The sequence below is a fragment of the Moschus berezovskii genome, chromosome 4 (assembly GCF_049115385.1).
Source record: "Moschus berezovskii isolate FMDL1 chromosome 4, NW_MosBer_1.0, whole genome shotgun sequence".
NCBI classification, from domain to species: domain Eukaryota; kingdom Metazoa; phylum Chordata; class Mammalia; order Artiodactyla; family Moschidae; genus Moschus; species Moschus berezovskii.
Genome location: NC_142463.1, coordinates 89,213,321 through 89,237,956, shown reverse-complemented (window position 1 = coordinate 89,237,956; position 24,636 = coordinate 89,213,321). Strand labels below are relative to the sequence as shown.

At 41.2% G+C, this 24,636-nt stretch overlaps 1 protein-coding gene across 1 annotated transcript in view; it reads right to left on the bottom strand.

Annotated features, from left to right (window-relative positions):
* AHCYL1 (adenosylhomocysteinase like 1) overlaps positions 1–24,300 on the bottom strand; it is a 38,614-nt gene extending 14,314 nt beyond the window's left edge. The window contains 1 exon segment of the mRNA XM_088835557.1: positions 23,891–24,300. Coding sequence (XP_088691683.1) covers positions 23,891–24,010 — 120 coding nt within the window. The 5' untranslated portion in view covers positions 24,011–24,300.
* Positions 24,301–24,636: the final 336 nt, after the last annotated feature.

Here is a 24,636-nt window from a genome sequence, read left to right as displayed (position 1 = left end):
AAAGTAAGGAAGCGGTAATCAACAGAATCAAGATTTGTGTTTTTATACCAAGAATCAAAGCAAAGAATATTGATGTCTTTGGCGTTCAGCCTTCTTTATGGTCGAACTCTCATATCCATACATGGCTACTGGGAAAACCATGCTGACATTACTTTGCCAACAAAGGTCCATACAGTCAAAGTTATGGTTTTTCCAGTAGTCACGTATGGATGTGAGAGCTGGGCCATAAAGAAGGCTGACTGCTGAAGAATTGATGCTTTTGAACTGTGGTGTTGAAGAAGACTCTTCAGAACCCTTTGGACAGCAAGGAGATCAAATCAGTCAATCCTAAAGGAAATCAATCCTGAATATTCATTAAAAGGACTGATGCTGAAACTGAAGCTCCAATACTTTGGCCACCTGATGATGTGAGAGCCAACTCATTGGAAAAGACCTTGATGCTGGAAAAGATTGAAGGCAGGAGAAGGGGACGATAGAGGATGAAATGGTTGGATGGCATCACCAACTCGATGGACATGAGTTTGCGTAATCTCTGGGAGATGGTGAAGAACAGGGAAGACTGGTGTGCTGCAGTCCATGGAGTTGCAAAGAGTTGGACACAACTGAGCAACTGAACAACAATAATACTGATGTCATAGGTATTCAATTTTGTGGTTTTTCTTTACGTTATTTTGTGAAATAGAGGAGGCAGAGTCCACAAACTTTTTTTTTTTTTAAAGTATAAGGACAGATCCTAAAGGCGTGGAAGGGAAAGAGAGCTACATTCTTGGCACCTAGCCCAGGGTCTTGCACATAGAAAGCATTCAATAATTATCTGTGGGATAAGTGAGGCTTTCAAATTTCTTTCTTCTATAAGATCAAACCAATCAAATTTCAAAAATAAATACTAAAGACTCAAGCAAAACTACATATACTACACCTGAACTTAATTAATAAGCATCTTTAAGCATCTGAAGAAACAGCCTTTTCAGTTTAGGTGCTAAAACTTTAAATAGCTTAAATGTCAAAAACACAACTGCCTTTCCAAACCCAAACAAACCCACTTACTGAAGTGGCCACTAGTCAGCATCTGCCCTTCTAGATAGGATTTCCTACTGCCTGTTCACATGACTTCTGCAGTCAGCAAAGCTAGTTTTACTGAAGGGATTAATCCAGGACCAAGGTAATGACTTTCAACCCAATATGCAGTTATTTTCGTGGCAGAAAAAACACACAGTCAAGAGACTATCAACACCATTCAACGCTGTGCAGAGGTAGCTCCCCCTCCAACAGCTTCCCTCCTCCTGATACGGGCAGCCTGTTTGGAAGCCTCTCTTCTGTAATGGCTTTTACAATTCCCTCCCCTGTTCATCTTTTTACTTCCAAAGGTTCTGGATATATTCTCAGATACCACCTACCTGGGGGTGGAAGGGTGGAGGAGGGGACTGCAGTAACCTTTTCAGCTTTTAAAACAGAAAACAAAGAGAGAGCCTGCTGTGTCAAGATAGAAATGTATTTCTTTGGCAACCTAAGAACTAACAGTCATAATCCCACCTTGTATTAACACAGCTCATCAGTAGCCTAAAGCTTAGCAAAATCTTTCCCATCTAAAAATATGAGACTGTTGCAAGTGGCTTACTAATCACTGCAGCACCTTAACTCTCAAATAATGAATATGGTCCATATTTGAAGTGGGTAAAAAGTTAACTCAGGCCATGACATGAATGGGTGACTGTCTATTCTTGCAGCATTTTGATAATCTCAGTGCTTACAAGTAAGATGATTCAGATACACACAGATGCACGATAACCTTGTCTTCTCTCCGACCCTGAATAACTTGCAGAAGAGAACCTGTATCAACAGCTGCTGTTGTGGAATGCAGCTTCTCTGCCAGACTCCACCAGGCCTGCAAGCCCCACTGGCTGTCTTCACAGCAAGAAGCTCTGCCTCCTCTGTGGTGAAGTACCGTCTGGAGTGTTCTTCACCTTCACATTGTAAATAAAGACAGTGCTGCCAAAAGCAATTTATAGATATCACAAGTTTTCTCTCTAGTGAAACCAGATCTCAATAATAGCCTTCTAATTGGGTTGGACTCACTCCATTTAAGCTAAACATGGTCATTTAGGTGAAAACAAAATACAGAGAATGACTACAAAGTTGTTATGCTTCCATTACATCCTATTTATTATGATTTCTTCTACCATTATTAAGTTTTAACTGGTATGCTTTCACATTTCTTCAAATCTAGATCTGTAAAGACTGCCAGGTCTAAATATGACGTAGGATGGGGATGAAGGGAGGGGAAAGAAGATAGGTTGAAATCTAAAGTGGATCTGAAAACCAAAAAGTCCTATGCTAAAGAACTATTCTGTGTTTTGATACCTCCATAAACAGCAAACACACAACAAACATACCAGTGTTCCTTTTTTTTTATTTTTGGCTACGCCACATGGCTTGTAGGATCCTGGTTCCCTGACCAGGAACTGAATCTAGATCCACAGCAGTGAAAGCTGCTGTCCTAACCAATGGACCACCAGAGAATTCCCATCAGTGCTCTATTCCTGAACTAATATCAATCACATCTGAGAGAGGTTAAAATACCAGACTGACCCATTCTCCAAATAATACATCCAAATATGGAAGTCTACTTGCTGTGCCTTAAAAACTCAGTTAAATGTCAGGCCAATTTTACATGCTAACTATCTCAGAGCACTTTTTAAAAGATGACTCTTATCTATGTGATACTGAGAATGGTAAAGAAAAGTTCTACTGAAGAAACAAATTGGGGTATGGTATACCACCATCTCATGGTAAGTCTGGTGACAGTGAGCTAAGAATTGCTCTACAGAACTTAGCAAGAAAAAGGAATCATAGGCAATTGAAAACAACTCCCGAGAAGAAAAACAGTTGTATACTTTTCCTTCAGTTCAGTTCAGTTGCTCAGTTGTGTCCGACTCTTTGCGACCCCATGAATCACAGCATGCCAGGCCTCCCTGTCCATCACCAACTCCCGGAGTTCACTCAAACTCATGTCCATTGAGTCAGTGATGCCATCCAGCCATCTCATTCTCTGTCATCCCCGTCTCCTCCCACCCCCAATCCTTCCTAGCATCAGACTCTTTTCCAGTGAGTCAACTCATCGCATGAGGTGGCCAAAGTATTGGAGTTTCAGCTTTAACATCAAGTTGATCCTAATTGATATTATTTTTTACCATTAGAAGCTGAGTTTACTTCCACAAACACATGGTCTATCTGTTGAAATATTTAAATAGCTTAGTTACATTTCATTCCCAGGTCCCACCTGATTTTGCTTTTTATCTCCTAAATCAGAGAATTAACAGCCACGAGAATTCTACTACGACACTATGGCCAACGGACAGTGATCAGGGTAACACTCAGAGTATTACATTCATTTAGTCAACACATCTAGGAGGCCCCAACTAAGTTGTTGGTGCTATTAGAAGAAAGAGCTATGAAAGGAAATATGGTCCCTTACAATCTGTAGATGTGTTCTGATCCACAGGATAACAACCCAAAGCCGTATGACAAATGGCTTTGTCATAGAATTTTGCTGCTTCTTTAGGAACATGCTAGATACTGTAGTCTTCACAGCCTAATCTGGATATTGTTTAACTGAGGCCTCCAAAAACCAGAGGTTAGGCTAGACAACTTATTATTAATATGCTATTTCACATGCTTATCAAATAGTTTTTAATTTCCTCAGAAAGGTTTCTCCCTAAGGGTGAAGAACTAGGCTCAAAGGTAAACAGCAATTATTAGGAAAACACATCATTAAGAAAGCATAGCTTGGAAGTGAATAGAGGGTTAGGTCTTCTTTATTGCTGAGGATTACTTGAAAGGCGCCATTATACCTTTTCTGGTACAATACTGGTTTGCTGAGATATTCTCAAATTTACATAATGTCCCACTGTCTCCAGCATATTATCTGTGCAATCATTTCTGTTTAGAAATTATGGTCAGCACATCTCTTAGCTAACCCTTGGCAACTGAGCAAAAAAGTGACTATCAGAAGCTAGAAATTTTAACAAAGGCAATTACTAAGCAGTATGCTAGAACACCTTCCAGGATTCCTACCACATCTTTTCTAATCTTTTTTTTCCACACATCTTCTGACTAATTTATTCTTTCTTCTACAGACTTTACTCTCATCTGCCTTTTTTTTTTTTTTTCCTCAGAGGAAAAGAAGAGAATATGGCTATCATGATAAAAAGGTCCAAGAACTGTTCTTAATACTTACCACTGATCAGTCTGATTCCCATTTCAAATGAATCCAAAGAAACAGTTATCAATAAACACTAGCTTCTTGGTACAAGGACTATATAAATCTGAACATCTTTCAGACTTGCAATTATAATGGCAAAAGAAATTTCCCAAAGATGAAGGACATCCTTTTCTCAACTTGTAGCCTGCAGGTACACCAGAAAACAACTTATCTCAAGGGAATTGATCTCAGGCCACATAGTCAAATCCAGAGCCACCTCCAGTCATTTCTTCCATTCCCTGGTGCAGAAACCAGTCTTCTGAGACTTGGTAGGTTTTGGCTGCTCACCCTCTCCTCCTTCCCTGTCTCAAGTTTCTTAAGTTCTCAGTTTCCCCAGACGGGCCCTGAGTTTCTAGAGGGGGGAGGGTAGGCAAGCTGACTAATCACAGCACAATTCTCCCTCCCCACTCCACCTGGCTCTGTGTCTCAACAGTAATAGGATATAACACACACATACACAGCCAGAAGCCAATTGTACAGTCAGAAGAAACACTGTGTCTCAACAGTAGCAAGATAACATACATACACACAGACACAGAAGCCAATTCTACAGTCAGAAGAAACAGTGTCTCAACAGTAATAGAATATAACTCACATACACAAACACGCAAGCACAGCCAGAAGCCAATCTACAGTCAGAAGAAACATTCCTTTCAAAATGGAACTCAACTTGATCCTTCTTTAATGTTGCTGGGAGCAAGGGGTGAGGCAACACCAAGCAAGGCCCACGCTGTTGAGTCACTTAAATGGTTAAGTGAAATCAAAGTTGTCCAGTCATGTCCGACTCTCTGCAATCCTATGGACTGTAGCCTGCCAGGCTCCTCTGTCTGTGGAATTTTCCAGGCAAGAATACTAAAGTGGGTTGCCATTTCCTTTTCCAAATGTAAGGAAGGAACATAGAGCTTGAAAAACTCTGCCAAAGAGCGGATTTACCCTATAAGCTACTCGCCCTCTCTTCATGCCAGACTGTGCATTTCACAGGCTTCCTACTGATATTATCTCTGAAACGCACCAGTGAAAAGGAGTGGTCTAGGCCTCTGACTGCCAACTAGAGGTAAAATTGATAGGTTTAAAAAATGGCAACAAGTAGGAGGAAAGGCTTCCTAATCTTCTGAAAACCACAAATTACAACAGAACATAACATGCATCCAGACTATGTTTCAAAGGGTATTTAGCTATCTGCCTGGTCAGTCCCTAGTTTCCTGTCTTCCATCAATACCAACATTGTATGAAAACATGCCTATCATTCTTTTTCTCCTGACACTGAATTATCATTAACTCCAGGTTAATTTTTTTGGGGGAGTGGGTAATAGGTGACTGAAGAAATCTAGGTTCTTGAAACACCCATGTCTTCAGAGATACACCAAAACTCCTCCCCAACCCAAGCACTGCACCCCGCCATCACCACTCTTGCACTTTGTCTATCTTTATTATGATCATTTTCAACATAAAAATTTAATATAAAGGACATTTGTATATCCTCCGTCTAGACTGAAACTTTTCCCTTTTTCATATTAGATTTCTTTCTCTATATGCACACATGCATACTTTCTAGCAGAGCTATTCTCCTGCAGACACCATAACATTATAATACTTAAGAACATTAACAGTTCCATATCATCAAATATCCAATCTGTATTCAAATTAATTTTTCTCAAGTATATCCTTCATAGTTGCAAACTCAACTCTACCATCCCAGGATGGAATCAAGGTTCACAAAATGCATTTGGTTGTTAGGTTCCTTTGGTCTCTGCTAATCTAAACAAGTTCCATCCCTGCCCTCCCCCCACCCCCCCCACCCCCATAATTTTCCTCCAGGGTCCAGGTCAGTTGCATTATAGAATCCCCCATATTTTGAATTTTTCAGATTGTTTCTCTCCTGTGAACTGAAAGTTCAGCTTTGAAGTTGGATTAGAGAGAGATTAAATTCGGCAAGAATATTCCATAGTTGATGTTATACTTTACTTTGCCCATCAGGAGGCACCAAAAGTCAGGTAGGTTGTTCCACTATCAGGGACACTAACTTGAACCCTTGGTTACAGTGATTAACATCAGTCTTTGAAAAGAATATTTTCTCCTTTGCAAGCAAAGGTTAATTTGTGCGGTGATCCTTGTCAGCCGGTGAATGTCCTGTTCCCTAGTGACTTTACCATCTGTTCATTATCCTTGCCTGAGTCAGTTATATTGGGGAGGGGGGGGTTATAGAACTGTGATTTCTGTCATTCCTTCCACATATATTTGCTGGCATTCTTTTGCAAAGAGAAGTTTTTCTTTTTTTTAACTTGTCATCCGTATTTTTATTTATCTATGTTACACTCAATTGCATGAGTGCACTGAACGCTCCAATTGTCCCAAACTGGGCCAGTGGGAACTTCCTTTAAAATGACTTTTCTTCTGACATGATCGCCTTTAAATGACTCCTCTCTTTCTGACATAAGAATCAGGCTTATCCTGTTCTTTCTCTGCTTCCAATCTAGAATCAGTCATTTCTCCAATAAGCCCTCACATCTTTCAGAGGGAAAAGGTATTTAGAAACTAAAATCTGGTTACAAGCTCTGCCCATTGCTATGAGAGGTGTCAGTGCTTCTAGGTTCCTGCAGTAAAGAGAGAAATTAATCTTTTGGTTTTACTCATGAATTCATACCAATACTTCTATTTCAAATTTAACACTCATTTTTTAAACTTCTAATTTTCCTATTTATATCTTTTCTCTTTGGTGACAATCCTGACTTCGAATAGCAATAACATATTTACTTATTTGCTTTAGCCTATAATGCACATAATTTCAAAATTACAAGACTAATATTATTATTAACAATAATCTTTGCAGTGAAGTGTCACTATTTCATTGAAATTCTTATTGTCCTTAGGATATATTTCATAAAAAAAAGGAATATATTTCACAAAGAGTATTGCATAAGGAAGTACTTTTTTTCTAGGTGACTATGTAATCTTCCAGATACGTAGTTAGGTTCATTTGTCTGTTTATACACAATTTTAAGGTTTCCCTTGTCTTCTCTAATTTTATTTTTGACATATGAAGTACATCTCAAATTTAAAAGATATACTCAAGGAAGTCTCATTTTCATTCTTATCCCCCCAACTCTGTTTCACTCGCCTCTATTAGTTTCTGGTTTATACTTCTTATGTTCATTTTTGAGGTGGGGAAAGCAAATATGAATTTATATTCTTACTTTCTCTTTTTTTCTACATTTTCTGAAAAGGTAGCATGCTCAAATATTCTGCACCTTTTTTTCTTTCACTTAGAAATCATTTGTATTGGTTCATAGAGTACAAGAATCAACAATTCTTGAATGCTGGGAAAAACCAAGTCTGGTGACATAAACAAACCTTATTATGTTGTACTCAAAAATCATCATTGCTCTTTGGTGCCAATACTGATTTTAAGGGAAGGTCACAAGATGTTAGGGGCTTCCCTGATGGCTCAAGTGGTAAAGATTCTGCCTGCAATGCAGGAGTTGTGGGTTCAGTCTTTGGGTTGGGAAGATCCTTGGAGGAGGAAATGGCAACCCAAGCAAGTACTCTTGTTGGGAAAAATCTCAGGGACAGAGGAGCCTGGTGGGCTACAGTCCACGGGGTTGCAAGAGTTGGACACAACTGAGCACGTACACGCACGTACAAGATGTTAAACTGGCGAACCTTACTGCAAAATATGCTGGAATGTTCTTTAAGATGAAAACTTGTCAACTGCTTACAAATTAGGCAAATCTGTATTCTTCAAACAAATCGCTATGAGAAAAAAAAGTTAACACCGAAAGCAAGTAATCAGTGGACAGTTCTAGAAGGAAGACGGAGTCTGTGGCATTTTGGAAGGAAAGCCACATAGACTGAATAAATGTCATCTGTGTAATTTCTTAGCCTATCAAGTTGGAACGAGATTAATTCTTCCTTCCTTGATTTGGAAGGCTAGCTTAAATAAAGTTGAAAGTCAATGGCATCTTAGAAACTTAAACAAATTCTCTTCACATATTCATCTGAGTGAGTGAATCCCACCTATGATATGGCAGAAGAATACAAGTAACTCCAAATAAGTAGCAGCTGAGTCTAAAAAGGATCAGTTTCCAGAACCCTAGACTAATACTCAACAAAGGTTAATAAGACTTTTTTTTAGTCATCATCTACTGCTTTCCATCAAGGGAGGAAAAAGCCATCAAAATTCAATATTAAATAACATAATCTGACTTTAAAGGCCTAACATTAAATACTATGTGGTAACAGGTATTGTTTCCAAAGATGAGTGGGGTCAATGGAACCTTTCAGAATCCATTCAGTAGTTAGACTGGATATTTTCAAGTTCAATGCACAAGGTGAAACCACTTTAAAGATAAAGCAGCACAAGCTTAAGTTTCCCAGCTCTTAAAAATAAAATACGTAATATTAAGCTTCTAGAGGGAGAGTAGAGACATTAATACATGGACAAGAATCTATCAAAGATAATCAGTCACATTAAAAACAAAACTGTATTTTTAATTGTAGAGAGGCAGTATTTGCTGTCTTTCTTGACTTTCTAACTTGAGGTGTTTATGTTCAATTTTAGTTAAAAATCTCAGCTTAAAATCATGACCTTAGATAGCCTATAAGAAACAAGCTGGCTGAAAGAAACTGTCGGCTGCAACTTCTTTGGAGCTACTGAAACATGAGAGATACCTGTTGCTCCAGAATGAATACAGTACAATCCCCCTCCACTCTCTGCCTCCCAGACCAGACGACAAAGTCTGGGTTTTCCTGATCTATGACTTCCTGACTAGCCATTTTCTAATGACTAAAGCGGACAGATGCACAAGGATAAAGGTCTCCTGCTTTAGGCTGTATAGTAAATGAAAAGTCAAAATCAACTTTTGCATAGGAAGTTATTCAGCAAATTTTACCAGTAACACTGCTAGAATAACATTAATCTAAATGTCTTTTCACATCATTTTTGTTTAAATCTTGACATACAAAGAACAAGTAAAACCACCTGAGAGCACTCAATTAGAATTCTTACGTAAAACTCATTAGAAGTTTGAAATTCACACTTAATAGTATTGTGAAAACCAAGGTTCTGAATGCCAGGATTTCTATGCCTTTCTAGTTTAAGCACCTGCTTCAAAATTAGTGGCATGTGACTAAGATTTTTCTTATAGAGGATCTGTATTTTCAAAACATTTTGGAATCCTTTGACTGTTGGACCTACCCTTTACAGATGACAAAACAGAACAGGGATGGTGGTTAAGTGCCTTGGTCAAGGCAATCTGCTACCAACATTAACATTAAAACAAGAACAAAAACTCAAAGAGTAAAAGACAACAAACCAACCAACCCCCCCGCCCCCCAAAAAACCCTCCAAAAATGGTACTATTATCCTTCTTTTGGAATAGTCTAGGGGAAGCAGCATCTTTCCCTTTATTTTCAAAGGGTTAGTTTACAGAACACTCCACTACTGCACTACTGCTTTCTGAACATGGTAAGCTTTCTGAACATGGTAAGCTTTGGGATGGGAAAAGAACTTTCAGTTCCAAAATTCAGACTGATTTTGGACAAGTGAAACAATGCAAAGAAAATATTTTAAAGTTGTCCATGAATTGCCATTGAGAAATACCATTCTTTAGACTTGGAAAGGGTGAGGAGACAAATTAAGCCCAAACATTGTGGAAGCAAAAAGCTCCACTCTGATATATACTTCCAACTGTCTTTTGGGGATGGAGTGGGGAGGAGGAGAATGTACAATCCTGACACTTTACTAGGATGAAAGAAATGACCCCAGAGTTTACCATCAGAATCAAAGGCAATTTTAAAACTCCACCTGTATTTATTTATACAAGGAGATTTTCAATTTGGTATGGTTAAAACTGAATAATAATTTTTGGGGTGTCATTTTGGAAAACTGCTGGCTATTTTCATAAGATATGATCGTGCTTTGAAACATGCAAAAGAGAATATACCTTAAATTTGTATTTTATCAGTGTTAATACTTATCCTGTGTAGAATAGTGACGGGAGGACTTTTCTTTCACAGACCAACACTTAGCGTAGTTAGAGCACACATCCTAAAATTGAGAACAGTCTACTAGGTTCTTTTCTCAACTGTGGCATACCACTCAAACACCACCCACCTCAACTCACCTTGTACTTTGTAAAATGTCTGAAAGACCAAGTGAGGTTGCATTTTCCCAATTCAAAATGAGCTATAATAAGTTTGGGGACCTCCCAGTAAAAATTTTAAATAAAAACACATTTCGTCATTGATGCTTTCCCATTTTCTGGTACGACTTCTCTAACTCTGTAAGTATTCTAGACTTACATGATATGATATGTGATTGTTGGATCTTGGTTTCATATCCATGGTAGACATTATTTAAAGTACTCATTTAATGAATCAATAAAAAAATTTTGGCTATATGGTTTTTAAGAACAGAATTTTTCCAAAAACTTAAGAGCAGGTTTTAACTATAAAGCTTCGTAAGCTGAATAGAACCTCAAAACAAATCTAAACAGATGCAGGAAGTGAGGTCTGAAATTCCTTTGATAATTTTAAAGGGTTTCTTTAAAAATAGAAAACAAAGATAATTGGTGGTATGATTATATTCCACTAGATTAGGTAGCTTTGGCTTCAATGCATCATTAAACAAACAATGAGATGTCTTTTATGTTAAAGAGCAGGCTGTAAGGTTACACAGCAGAACTGTTTCTCCATATGCTAGAGCAGTTACAACTGGAACTATCCAGAGACTCCTGGCTCCTCTGGGAAGGACTGCGATCTCTGTTCTCCGAATTTACAGAAGTTTGGCGTGAACGGCCTTGAATACAGCACTTATTCAGTAATCCCTCAATGTGGGTCTAGAAAGTTTCCCTTAGAAACAATATCCCTGTAAAGACCACCTTAAAGAGGTCTTGGCCTGTGGTTATACTGAAGGTTAGATTTCGGGGCAGTAAAGGGAGAATTGGCATAGGGTTCTGCAGTGCATTGTGCTCCAGTCTCTAAATCTGGCTGTGTCTTTTTTATGTAATTCTTTCTCCTATAGCCCAAATGAAATTTCATTCACATTTCTGTAGTATGGTATACATTGTCCTAACGCTGGGCAATCGTTTGGCCATTCATGCAAGTCAAACACCAACTTTTCTAGGGATAGACATGTTAATACTTGTATCAATAAAGCCAAACCTTATCTGCCCTTCCCTTTTCATCCTGAGTTCTATTTGATAAATAAAGCAATAGTGACAGGCCCCTTGAGGGCTAAAACGGAATAATCTTTTGTCTGAGTCTCAAATCCATTCACTTTGGCTTAAGGAGGAAGCTGCTCTGCCGGCTACCTGGCTTACCAGCTTAGTTAACTGTCTTTCTGAGCTGTGCCCTCCTTTTTCTTCTACCATATTTCTCCAATCTTTCAGTTCAGTTCAGTTCAGTTCAGTCGCTCAGTCGTGTCCGACTCTTAGCGACCCCATGAACCACAGCACGCCAGGCCTCCCTGTCCATCACCAACTCCCGGAGTTCACTCAAACTCATGTCCACAGAGTCGGTGATGCCATCCAGCCACCTTATTCTCTGTCGTCCCCGTCTCCTCCTACCCCCAATCCCTCCCAGCATCAGAGTCTTTTCCAGTGAGTCAACTCGTTGCATGAGGTGGCCAAAGTATTGCAGTTTCAGCTTTAGCATCAGTCCTTCCAATGAACACCCAGGATTGATCTCCCTTAGAATGGACTGGTTGGATCTCCTTGCAGTCCAAGGGACTCTCAAGAGTCTTCTCCAGCACCACAGTTCAAAAGCATCAATTCTTCGGCGATCAGCTTTCTTCACAGTCCAACTCTCACATCCATACATGACCACGGGAAAAAACATGACCACGGGAAAAACCATAGCCTTGACTAGACGGACCTTTGTTGGCAAAGTAATGTCTCTGCTCTTTAATATGCTACCTAGGCTGGTCATAACTTTCCTTCCACGGAGTAAGCGTCTTTTAATTTCATGGCTGCAATCAGCATCCGCAGTGATTTTGGAGCCCAAAAAAATAAAGTCTGACACTGTCTCCACTGTTTTTCCATCTATTTCCCATGAAGTGATGGGACCAGATGTCATGATCTTCGTTTTCTGAATGTTGAGCTTCAAGCCAACCTTTTCACTCTCCTCTTTCACTTTCATCAAGAGGCCTTTGAGTTCCTCTTCACTTTCTGCCATAAGGGTGGTGTCATCTGCATATCTGAGGTTATTGATATTTCTCCCAGCAATCTTGATTCCAGCTTGTGCTTCTTCCAGCCCAGCGTTCCTCATGATGTACTCTGCATATAAGTTAAATAAGCAGGGTGACAATATACAACCTTGACGTACTCCTTTTCCTATTTGGAACCAGTCTGTTGTTCCATGTCCAGTTCTAACTGTTGCTTCCTGACTTGCATACAGGTTTCTCAAGAGGCAAGTCAGGTGGCCTGGGATTCCCATCTCTTTCAGAATGTTCCACAGTTTATTGTGATCCACGCAGTCAAAGGCCTTGGCATAGTCAATGAAGCAGAAATAGATGTTTTTCTGGAACTCTCTTGCTTTCTCCATAATCCAGCGGATGTTGGCAATTTGATCTCTAGTGCCTCTACCTTTTCTAAAACCTGCTTGAACATCTGGAAGTTCACGATTCACATATTGCTGAAGCCTAGCTTGGAGAATTTTGAGCATGACTTTACTAGCGTGTGAGATGAGTGCAATTGTGCGGTAGTTTGAGCATTCTTCGGCATTGCCTTTCTTTGGGATTGGAATCAAGACTGATCTTTTCCAGTCCTGTGGCCATTGCTGAGTTTTCCAAATTTGCTGGCATATTGGGTGCAGCACTTTCACAGCATCATCTTTCAGGATTTGAAATAGCTCAATTGGAATTCCATCACCTCCAATCTTTACTCTTTGGCTATTGCCTCAGCCCTTCAATCAACTCCTGTGATTTTTCTAAGTTTTGAAGCCAGAATTTCACGAAAATGTCCTCTTGTATAATTTTACTATCACCCTCAGTCCAGGAATTCACAATATAAATAACCATGTTAAGGAAATCTTATATTCTGACCTGATTTTTAATCTATTGAGTGCAGGAAGCTCTGCCAACCAGAAGCTAGAGGTGGGAATGCAGATGGATAGTCAAAATCATTCTTTGCATTTCAAAGACAACACAGACTAAAGAAATGCTATTGGTTTTGTGGAGTTCTACCATTCCTTATACTTTTTCTAGAGGCACCCTTGAATTCTTGGCAAATTGCCTTGGCTTTATAGATGGAAGAAACCACAACCCAGTCTTGTTAGGAGAAAAAAATGTCCAAACACCCAGACTCCTGGCCTTGCTTTATCCCGATCACGACTTTCTCAATTCCAGGCAAGTTTTCTAGGTTTTTAGCCTGGGGTCCATGGATGGGCTTCAGGCTGCCAACTTCCCCTTATATGCAAACTGTTATATATATGTAATTTTTCTGGAAGATAAGCATAGCTCTGATAGGGCCCTAAACTCCAAATTGTTAGAACCACTACCCCAGACTCATGTGACCCAAGTAATAACCTCAGAAGAATGTAAACGCCACAGGACAGACGGGGATGCTTGTCTGGTTCACTGGTGTGACCTAAGTGACCGGCACAGGTCTGGGGACACAGGAGGTCCTCCACCTTGAGCTGACAGGGTGGCACGATTTCTGGTTATGGCTTACTCCATACACCTTGGAAAAGAAGAGCAAGTAGAAGCTGTTTTTAGGACCTCTCACATGGGGCACAAGATTTCTCTCAAGATCAAAGTCATCCAAGATGGGTGGTAGCTGCATTACCATCCAAATATCAGATCTCAAAATTTTGACTAGCCTTGCTAGATAATCTAAAAGAGTGTTCTAAGTCTGGGATCTCTCAAGTTTAACTGAGGAAGCTGTACCAAAATTCACATCCCATCCCATTCTCCACTTGCCCCTTACTTTCACACCCCCTCCCCATTCTGATTAAGTAGGTTTAGGCTAAGGCTCCAGTAATGAATAGGTAATAATATTTTTTGGGGAAAAAAAGATAACCTCCCTAGGTGACTGATACCTTTTATTCCTTCCTACTGCATAAGGAGGACTGATCTGAGACAATCTAAGCAGGATCTGAAAAAGCAAACACAGGCACATGGAGTTTGCCAGGCTCTTGATAAAGTGACTCAAGGAACACAGGGAACAAACGAGTTAGACAGTATTCTTCAGAAATAAATAAGGCCAAGGAAGTAGAAAATCTGCTTTTAATACCAACTCCATCTGTCAGCTGTGGACAGTCCATTAGATGGATCCACAGAGGTTTAGCAGAACATGACAAAGAGCCTGTCTAAGGAAGAGACTATATTTTTACAATGGGTTGGTCCAAATTTAGTAAAAATTGGCAAGGTATTCTCATTCCAAGCATGCCCAGTGGTCAGCTAATCCCCTCCCTGTGGAGTCAGAAAAGAATGTGCAGAATTCTGAACCCTCTACTCTCCAAATAGGAGAGGTTCCTTCTCCTGAAAGTAAAGGTTGAAATTAATCCCATCAACTCTCCACTGCTAATTACAAACAAGGTAGAGAAAGGAGGCGCCCCTCAACATGGGTGTTCTCTTTAACCTTCATGATTTGTAAACACCCTTTACCCCACCACACTGAATACCAAGCCTCTGCCAACCTTGATCATTCTGATCTGACAAAAAAGAACAGAAACCATCACCAGAGTAATGCTTCCCTCTGGGAAATTCCGGGGAAGGGGTGTGATAGGGTCAGTCTGTCCAGTATGCATCTTGCTTGGACTTACACTTAGAACACCATGTTCCCAACCAGCTTGGTCTCTTTCTTTTACAAACCCGAAGTAAACAGATTCTACAGCAGCTACAAGCCTGTTACCAAGGTCACTGTATTGATCAGTATAATTAACATTCACAATTCATCTAGTTCAGTATGACAAGCCAGCTGGGCTACTCTCCATAAGAGCTGAACATTGAGAATCTTCATGTCTTGCTTGCAAAGAAGTCTGGTGCTCTGGACACTAGAAACAAGTACTATATTGGAGGCTGGATACCACCTGGCCACCCATAGGAAACTGAATTAGTTACCAGAACAAGTGAACATCTGCCACCTCTACAAAGCAGATTTCTACTTTCAAAGCTGAAAAATTCTGGAGGTCTTCCATTCCCCTGAATCCTGCCTGGGTTACCTACTATAGAAAAACAACCTACACAGAATTTTCAGTGCCAACCAGAGTCCAAGTTCTTCATTACAGCAAGCACTAGCCCAGCTCCCTGAAGACTGACTTTGAGGAAGGTGTTTCAAAAACAAGGGCACATATAGCTTTTGAGCACAGAGCTCAGCCTTTGGTGCAGAAAGGGCAGTCAGTATTGCAGAGTGAGAAGAATCACAAGTTTACTCAGCACTGCCAGACAGAGCTTATGTTTATTACTTTTAGGATTCCAATACAGACTCCAAAATGAAATTGTTCAACTCATTATTGGCCCCCAAATCTCAAGCACCCTAAGAGTAAGCTTAAATCAAGTTTCAACTGGTATTCTGTGGGCAATGTTTCTAATGTTAAGTGGTCAAAACTTGGTGGGAAATTCAAATTACCTTTCCCATTATGTCTAAGGACACCTCTAAGTTTCTAGCCTACTGTCTTGTGGTTCTCATCATCTTAGCTCCAAAGATTCTCTTACCTATTTCTGGCATCACAAAGGGATTTACTAAGCTGCCAATAATTCCCATCAATTTCTTACCTGCAGTTCTTGATACTCCATTATCTTTCACATTAGAGGGGTTCAAGAAAAACAACACTGGCCAGCTGAAGGGGAAAGTAAGCCAAAGTCACCAAGAGAGTCCAACCCACTTTCTCCTAGGGACAATCATCTCACAATATTTTACTCAGTAAACAATTACTGACACTGTAGGGAGCCCAGCCCTTCATACTATACATATGTATGGGATATGGCCCTTGTCCTTGATAGAGTTGGTCTAAAGAAATCAAATGAAAAGTAAGGTTCAGATATCAAGTCAGTACTGAAAACAGTCTGAAAAGTACTACACTGAAATCAAACCTACTTCTGAGATACCCAGTGGCGCAAATTACTTTATTGAGTTTTGATACTCAGCCTAAAGATGTGAACCCCTTATTCTAAATACTGCCATGGAATGAACTCTAGAATTCTTAGGGTATCAAAAGTTCATTTGAGGGCAATGGGGCTGAGAAGGTACAAAAACCCCCAAAGTTACTGAAATGCTGGTTTCAGTGTGCACAAGTTCCTGAGTTGAACCCTCAAGGCATTGATAATGAGTCTCTTAGGAAGCTGAGGAGCATCCCAAAGAGGGGGGTGAAAAGAACACGAACAACCTCAGCTTTGTTCCAAGGACAAACTGCAAGCCTGGAAATTTAATCTCAGCTGTTTCTGAATCTGTAAGGGAGAAAGATACCATGGCTTAGAGCCCTGTCCTTCTGAATCAAGGTTTTTAAAGCCAGGATCCAGAGATGAGTTTCAGGGAGTCCCATAACTTCTCTGAAAGCATAAGTAAGTTTTTGTGCTCTGGAATTTTGCTGAGGAAAGAACAGTGATTTTTATAAGATTTTAAAAGGGATCCATGACTCAAAAGATAGGAATCACTGTTCTAGAGTCTCTAATCCAGTGACTACTTCACTAGTTTGAGCATTCCCTCAAACTGGCAAAAGACTATTTAGCTTTCACACAGATTTGTCTACTAATTGATCTCTCTTTTGAAGTTAGACACAGGATGCTGCATTTTGAGAATTCAAAGCAAAGAGCTCTTTTCTACACGCCCAAAATAAAGCTAACCGTCATAAGAGCACCAAAAGGTTTCCCTTAAAGCCTCTGAGTAAGGAAACAGTGCAACGTGGTCAAAGAAGATGGAGAAGAATTGGTCCTCTTAACTTTTCCTGAAAGGTCTCTTTTCTGACTTTAGGATCCTCAAACTGTAATAGGAATAGGTCATAGCCCCAAAACTTTGACTAGCAGTCAAGCCAGTCCTGGGGTAAAGGGACACAGTGATTTCCATTATGCCCATGGAAATCTATACTCCAAAGGTTCACCTTAATACAATTAAAAAGTACTAAAAGAGGTGGAGCCATTTATGAAAAACAGAACTTCCAAAATCCTAACACTGTTCAAAGCTCGGAGATGTGAATAGCTTCATTAGGGAGGACAAAACGAATGAAACATGGTTACACTCATCCACTCCAGGCCTTCAGCCCCTTCATTCTGCTACTCACCAGAGCTCAGAGCTGTGCACACCGCAGACCAGCAAGTGAGCACGTCCCTTGGTACCTTGAGCACACAGGCACAGTGGATCCCACTAATGCCATTGCACACACACAGGTTTAGGAAAGAAGAGACAAACACGGAAATATCAGGGCTTGCTTGAGCTGGGCAGTTCTTCAGATTGTAAAGAACTAAACTTGAGGCAGGTCCAAGATGAACAGCATGGAACAGTGAGCAGTCCCAAACCCTTCCTGTTTAAGCCTCCCTGCTAGCACACAACTAAGAACAGGGTGCCCATTTTAAAAGAACTGAACGGGTTTGGGCTGGCAAAGGAGAACACTTTAAGCCCATTAAGCCCGAGAAATGAAGTACAGAGGCACATTAGCTGAGGCATTGGGGTTTTTAAGACAAGAAAGCAGAAACAAGCTTTGCAGTCCAAGATCTGTGGTTCTGTCACAGTCCCTTCTCAATCTCTACCCAACATCACAGATACTACCTTCTACCAGCAGTTCATTACACTTTTTTACTTTGTGTCCTGTTTGGGTAGTAAATGATTAACCCCACGTACATTGCTAAGCAGTACTAATCACTATATACATTCTGAGATTAAAGTACTTGACTGAATTGTTTTAAAAAAACTGAACAGATAGGAACAAAAATGAAACCCGTATTACTGTCAACAAAGGCAAAGGGTGAGCCACCCTAGGTCTGTAATTGCTGTGGAGTAAAGGCCACACATTTCTACATGAGAAAATCAGTTACACATAATTAAGAGCAGGCTGTTAGAGGAGAGAGAAACAGAACCTGAGTGGGTTTGGAGGGAGCTGGGGTATAGAGGGATGGGATCTGAAGGTGACTGTATATAAAAAGCTAAGGTTACAGCTCAGAAGAGCCTTTGGAATTGTTTCATGTGATTCAAGGATTCTAGTTTGGGAAGACTCCCAAACTATTGATTACAGGTTGAGGAAATAAACTCCTGGACTCAGCTAGGCCAATGTCTGACAAACACCCATATTCGAGGTACACTGTGTGTTACAGGGAAAGAGGTGGGGCAGTGGTCGGGTAGAACCCACCTCATTTCCATTACAAGCTCTAAGCTCTCCCACTGTCCATGTACCTCCTGGAACTCAAACAGTCTAGTGTTCAACAGGACTGAGCTCTACATAAAATAACATTTTTGTCAGGGAAATTTCCTGTTGAAAGATATTCCAATAGAAACATCTTTGTTTTGGCTCTTTGAGAGTATTTTGAAATTCCATATAAAGCAGGGTACTTTTGTGTAAGAAGGCACTTTGAATAGCAGGCTGGGATAACAGCATAAGCCAGAATTGTACTAGGCAAACCAGGACATATGGTCAGTCTAGTTAGAAACAAATAAATACACTAATTAGTCTTTATTAAATGCTAATCTCAACTACCCTGTACTACTGTCATTATTTCTCATTTCACAGATTACAAAAGAAAAAAATAGAGGTTCAAACAGGATAAGCCACCCAAGTTGTCCAAAGGTCACACAACTTCAACGTGGCAGATTCTGAAGGCAAACCTTATTCCAAAAATCAAGTGCTTAACTTACATTGTACTACTACTCACAGTTTTAGAAACAGAAAGGGGACATTAAGAGGTCTTATGTAACAGCGAAACCAAAGTGGGATCACAAGAGAACTACCTGAATGAGACAAAGGGAAATGAGACAAAGGGAAATATGGAATCAGAACAGAATTCATGTGAATAGAAATCAATGTGAATTTTTAAATACTTACCATGTTCAAGACACTGACAGCACTGACAAGAGTTGGAAGGAAAATTTGTGGTAAGAATCTGTCTTTAACTTTGGATTCTTGGATTTCAGGAAAAAAATTCTAGTCTATATGAATGGATTGTTCTTCATACATGAGGGGTGTGCTTCTGACCCACCTCAATGTGATGTATTCTGAATTATTATACCCAGTGTAAAGGTGGCCTTTCTTTATAAAATTTTAATATTCAAATTTCCAAACTTGAGAAACAGTCAGGTATACATGATTCTCCTTTACTGGCTAGTTCCTTTAAGTAACAGCTTCAAGAGAGCATTAAAGTGTTTATTTACAGATTATAACTACTTGAGGTGGCAGAATAAACTTTTAGGAGTCACAGGCAACTAAAGATCGACATGATTCTATGTATCGAAATATCTTTTACAAACAATATTACAAGAATATTATACTGAGTAACACACTGGAGCCAGAGGACACCCTCCTCAAGAAACGAAAGGTACAGATTTATAATACTGACAGCAAGGAATGTAGACAATGAACAGATTTCTGTTACAAGCTGAAAATCTAAAGGAACTTACAACAAAGTAGTATGAAAACTGTGCCTGACAAACTGAACAGAATCCAATAAGAAAAAGAGAGGTAACCAGTATCTGTAGAGAAATCTAAAAGAGATAGGATCTTCTTACACCTCTGACTCCTATTTAAAGACTGGCACTGAAACAGTGGTCATTCTGAAGATAAGTAACAGATACTAATGATGTGGAGAGGACAGGAAATGCCAATCTATCAAATCACTTCTCAGTGAATCTAAGAAGTACTGGTGTGAATTTTACAAAATTGCACCAAGAATTAGCCACAACAAAACCCTGATTAAAAAAAAAAATCATCTGGATTTCACCTAATAGGTTAAATGTCTAAGCATTACTTACTGGGTCTCTACCTGGTACGCTTCCTAAGTCTCAGCTGACCCTTCTGATGAATTAGTTCCACATATGCTTTATTCAAATATATCCTACAAAGAATATCATACAAGCAAAAGTAGTTCTGTCGTGTTCTTTTTCTCTTCTTACTATGTTGGTGGTAAGGTTTGACTGTATAGATCCTAGTCAAACGCCTAATGTTTCACTCTAGAGAGTCACTCCATATGTTCAAAAGTACAGATATTCTGACAGGCCTTCCAAAGAAACATGTCTATCTCAGGAGGCTGCATCAACAAGCTTGGGTTTACATTATGGGGGGAAATTAAAAAAAACCAACAACCCAATTTGACACAATCCCAATTTCCAAAGGCCCAAGGACAAATATTACCACTGTAATACAAAGTAGCAGAAAAAGAGGGATGAATACCCAGTGAAGATGGAGACCTGGCTGACTTGTCTGGTTTGACTGATAACTGCCAACATTAAACAAGGATCCTTTTCAGCTGTGATACAACGGACATGGACCTTACAACTCAAGGTCTCCTTTTCTCTCCCAAATTTTCCTGGCAATTCCATCTGAAATCACCAGTGACAGCTGGCAAACAAGACTTAACACACAAATCATACTATAGCTATTAATACTATCACATGAAAATATCCTTTAGAACTTAGGGTCAGCAGAAGTTGCCTCTCTGAGGAATTGGTATAGATTATTTCCCATGTCTGCTAACAAGACTGTAATTCTGATTCATTCTCCACCTCCTGGGAAGCTTAGGGTTGCATGTGATGATCAGTCGGTCTCATCAATTGTCTTAGCCCTCAGGGTTAACAATATTTTTTACCTTTTTTCTATAGTTTGGATTCCTCATTTATATTGTATGTGTCCTGTATTGTAAGTCATTTCAAATGCTCGTTAAAGACAGAGAGTATAAGAATACTAATACATTTCTTTTTAAAAATCATTTTTGCTTACTCCCAACATTTACCTATCTGCACATGTTCTAAACACAAAGCACTTATTTGGCAGATAAGGAAATTGAGGCACAGAAGCTCATTTGCTCAAGGGGGGACCCATTTAGCTGGCTTTCTGATACTGAGATCAAGCTCTGAATAGGAGACTGTGCAGTCATATTATCTGCATAGTACTGTGGTAGATCTCACGGCATACAAAAATGAGTAACTTGTGATTACAGTTTTAGAATCTTGCGATTTATGCATTTAATGGAAGGACACCCAAACTTCCCCAAAGTGAATAAAACTTCACAAGTTACACAGGAATCTGATCTGACTGAAGACCATTAGGGTCACCCTGAAGTAACCTATAGCCTCTGGCTGGCACCAGAAATGTCCTCATTTCCTAAGGGTGCTCAGGCTTAGAATGATCCAAGGATTAGCTGGTCTAGAGCCATGCTGAATTCTCACAGGCAAAGGACAGCACTATTTGAAGAGGCCTTTTCCCACACCATTCAATACATGCCAAGATAAAATTTTTTCTCTTACTTTGCTCATGCCTTCTCACATTATCCCACATGGCAGAAGTACAAAAGTGACCTAAGTCATAATGTCCAGTTCAGCTAAAGTGATGAAAAAACAGTTTACTTAGGACTTGCTATGTGACCTTGACTAGTCCTCAACGAACCCATTAACTAAATAAAGGCCTTTTTTATCATCACTAGCGGAAGGGTAATTAGTCATCATAAAGTACTTTAATAGAAAGTGCTGTGCAAACACTAAACAACAAAGCTCAGAAAGAGCAAGATTAATAAGAAACACAGGGGTACCTTTACCAGCAAACGGAAACTTACAACAGGGTCTTCCCACATTCCTGGCAGGGACCACTCCTTTCAGCTAATGGAATATGAATCTCTAAAATCATTAGTACTTGGCCTGACAGTGATACACATTAGCAACATTCCTCCTTGGAAAAAAAGGGAAAAAAGAGTTATTCATTCCTGGTAGGCAGCCATACGGACATTTCAATTACCAGTTAGCCAGCCAGATGGGCAATTACTATTTGCGTACCTACTATATGCTTGGTACAGGGCTAGGGCACGATGGATACAATAGTGAACACGTGTCTCTGCCTTTATGGAGTTTAGTCTACAATACAAACTTTTGTGTTATTGCTATTGGCACCTGCAGGAATAAAACCTTACTAAAATAAAGGCAAGTAAGAATAAAGAGGCCTAATCCCTGAAGCCACTAGACCGACAAAAGGCAACGGGCAGAGGAAGAGTTCAGGGAATGAGGGTACCAGGGCGTTCCCATTCTTCTCCCTAACTCATCACAAGTACTATCCTTAAACATTCTGCATATGTACACTTTGTCTCCACCTAGTGCGGATTTCAAAGGGTTACTGCTCCAAGAAAGCAGTCAGCTGAACTGAGAGCACTAAAAATAAGATTAATCAGACTTCTTAGAATCAAGGGATCTTCTGCGAGGTTTTATAAGGCATTCTGTTGGGTAAGATCTAAATTTTGTGGGAAGACAGAGCTACAGCACACAGTGGTGACCTATCTTTTCAATCCTGTATTAGATTTCTGGAGTGGTAGGTTAACTTCCTTAAAAGAAAGAACAAACAAAAAAATCATCTCTCCCACAGCCTGAAGGACTGTCACTATCTACAAATCTTGCTTTGTGCAGCTTAACACCAGCAGTGCATCCCATCAAACACTGCAGGTGGGGACAGCCTTGAAACTCTGTCTTTATATAGGAGGGAAATATTTACCCAGGTTCTTACTGGTTTCAGAAAGGTCACCTCTCTGCAAAGGTTCTCCTGTTCTCCGTTAACTGGTGCCAGTGATGTAGAAAATCAAAATGTGGTTGGCAGCAAACACTCAGAAAGCACCAAGGATCCCAATTCCACCACTCAGAGAGCTGATTAGATTAATACTTCCAAAGGCTGCCATTTAATCTTCCAAAATAAAAGAATTAGAAGGATGTTCTTTGAGTTCAACCCACAGCATAATAGACTAAACTTGTTCTGCCTCAGTAAGTGCAGTAAAGAATGAGCAATCGCTCCTTACCACCCACCCCTCCAACCCACCCAAGCTCCTTTCTCAAGGGATGCCGAAGTGATCTATTCACACGACTCTACGATCAACCTGTATCCATGACAGTGTCTGCTGTCACCAACCTCCAAATGTTAATTTCTTACATGTGTCGAAGCAACCAGACGACCACAGAAGATGAAAATTAGGCTTCAATTTCATGCTGCCCTCATGCTTTTCACCTGCATAAAAGACCTAGCTAGATCCACGCATTTTTTTTTCCCCATCTTGCCTCCAAGATCACACGCAGTTGTTGGATAAGCCGGCCACTGCTCCCAAAGAAGCACTATCAGATTTACCCGCTCACCTGAGGGGAGAGTTCCCGTATACCCTCATCCCCTGGGGCTGGTCACTGGGGTCAGCCGACTCCGTTCACCTCTCTCCCACTCCCGTCTCTGAGGCCCTTCATCTAGAATAAGTCAGCCGCAAATTTAAGGCCTGGCCCTACCGGGTTTCGAAAAGATCCCGGAGGACTTGGGCCGAGGGACAAAGGAAAGTGAGGTCAGGGTCGGCCTTTCCAGCTTGGGATAGGCCTGGGGCCGCTCACCCTCCACCCCTCACACCCCGTCCGTAGTCTTGGGTCCCTGAAACCTCGCCCCTGAAGTCCCAAACTAGCTGGAGTCCGGGGCCGGGGCTGGCTCGCGCCCCCTCCTCGAGGCCCCAACCCGGACCCCCGCCGCCACCCAGAGCCCCCGCACCTTCTTGGGCGCCTTGGTGACGGTGGCCATGAAGGAGTACTTCTCGGCGTCCTCAATCTCCTTGGCCTGCTTCAGCTCCTCCCCGACACCGGGCAGCGGCATCGCGTCAGGCATCGACATCCCCCGGCCGGCCGGGCCCGCGGCTGACCCGCCGCCCCCGCCTCCTTCCCTCACGGGCGCCCGCCCGCCTGCCCGCGCGGCGCCCTCCGACACGCGCTCGCCCACCCTCCCGCCGGGCCCCGCGCCAAGCCGCGTCGGGTGCTGAAGTGCTGCGGCCCGCGCCTCCTCTGCTCCGCGGTCCAAGACAGCCGGACAGCGAGAGCGGCGACAAGAGCACCAGAAGAAGCAGCAACGCGGAGCTCCGACCGGCCCGCGCCGCCACCTCCGCCGCACGCAAACACGGACGCAAAGTAAGGGTAGAGGGCGGTGACGCCACGTCGAGTACTGGCAGCTCCCAGCGGGCGGGGGGAGAGGCGGGGAGAATGGCGCTCTGTCATGACGTCACCACGCCGGACTGGGCCGCTGAAGCCGCCTTTTCTTCCTCGCTCTCGGGTGAAGGGAAGCTCCAGGGGTGAGCCGCGCCCTTGTATGCCGCCAGGTGGCGCCATTACCTTGAGAGCAGCGCGCCGTTCCTGCAAGGTTGCCGCGGTGCTGGAGGGCCTTTGGACTGCGGGATGCCAGGGGAGGCCTCAGAAGGGTGTAGGGATGCTTGGGAAGGAGTACCAGAGCCTTACACAACACAGCCA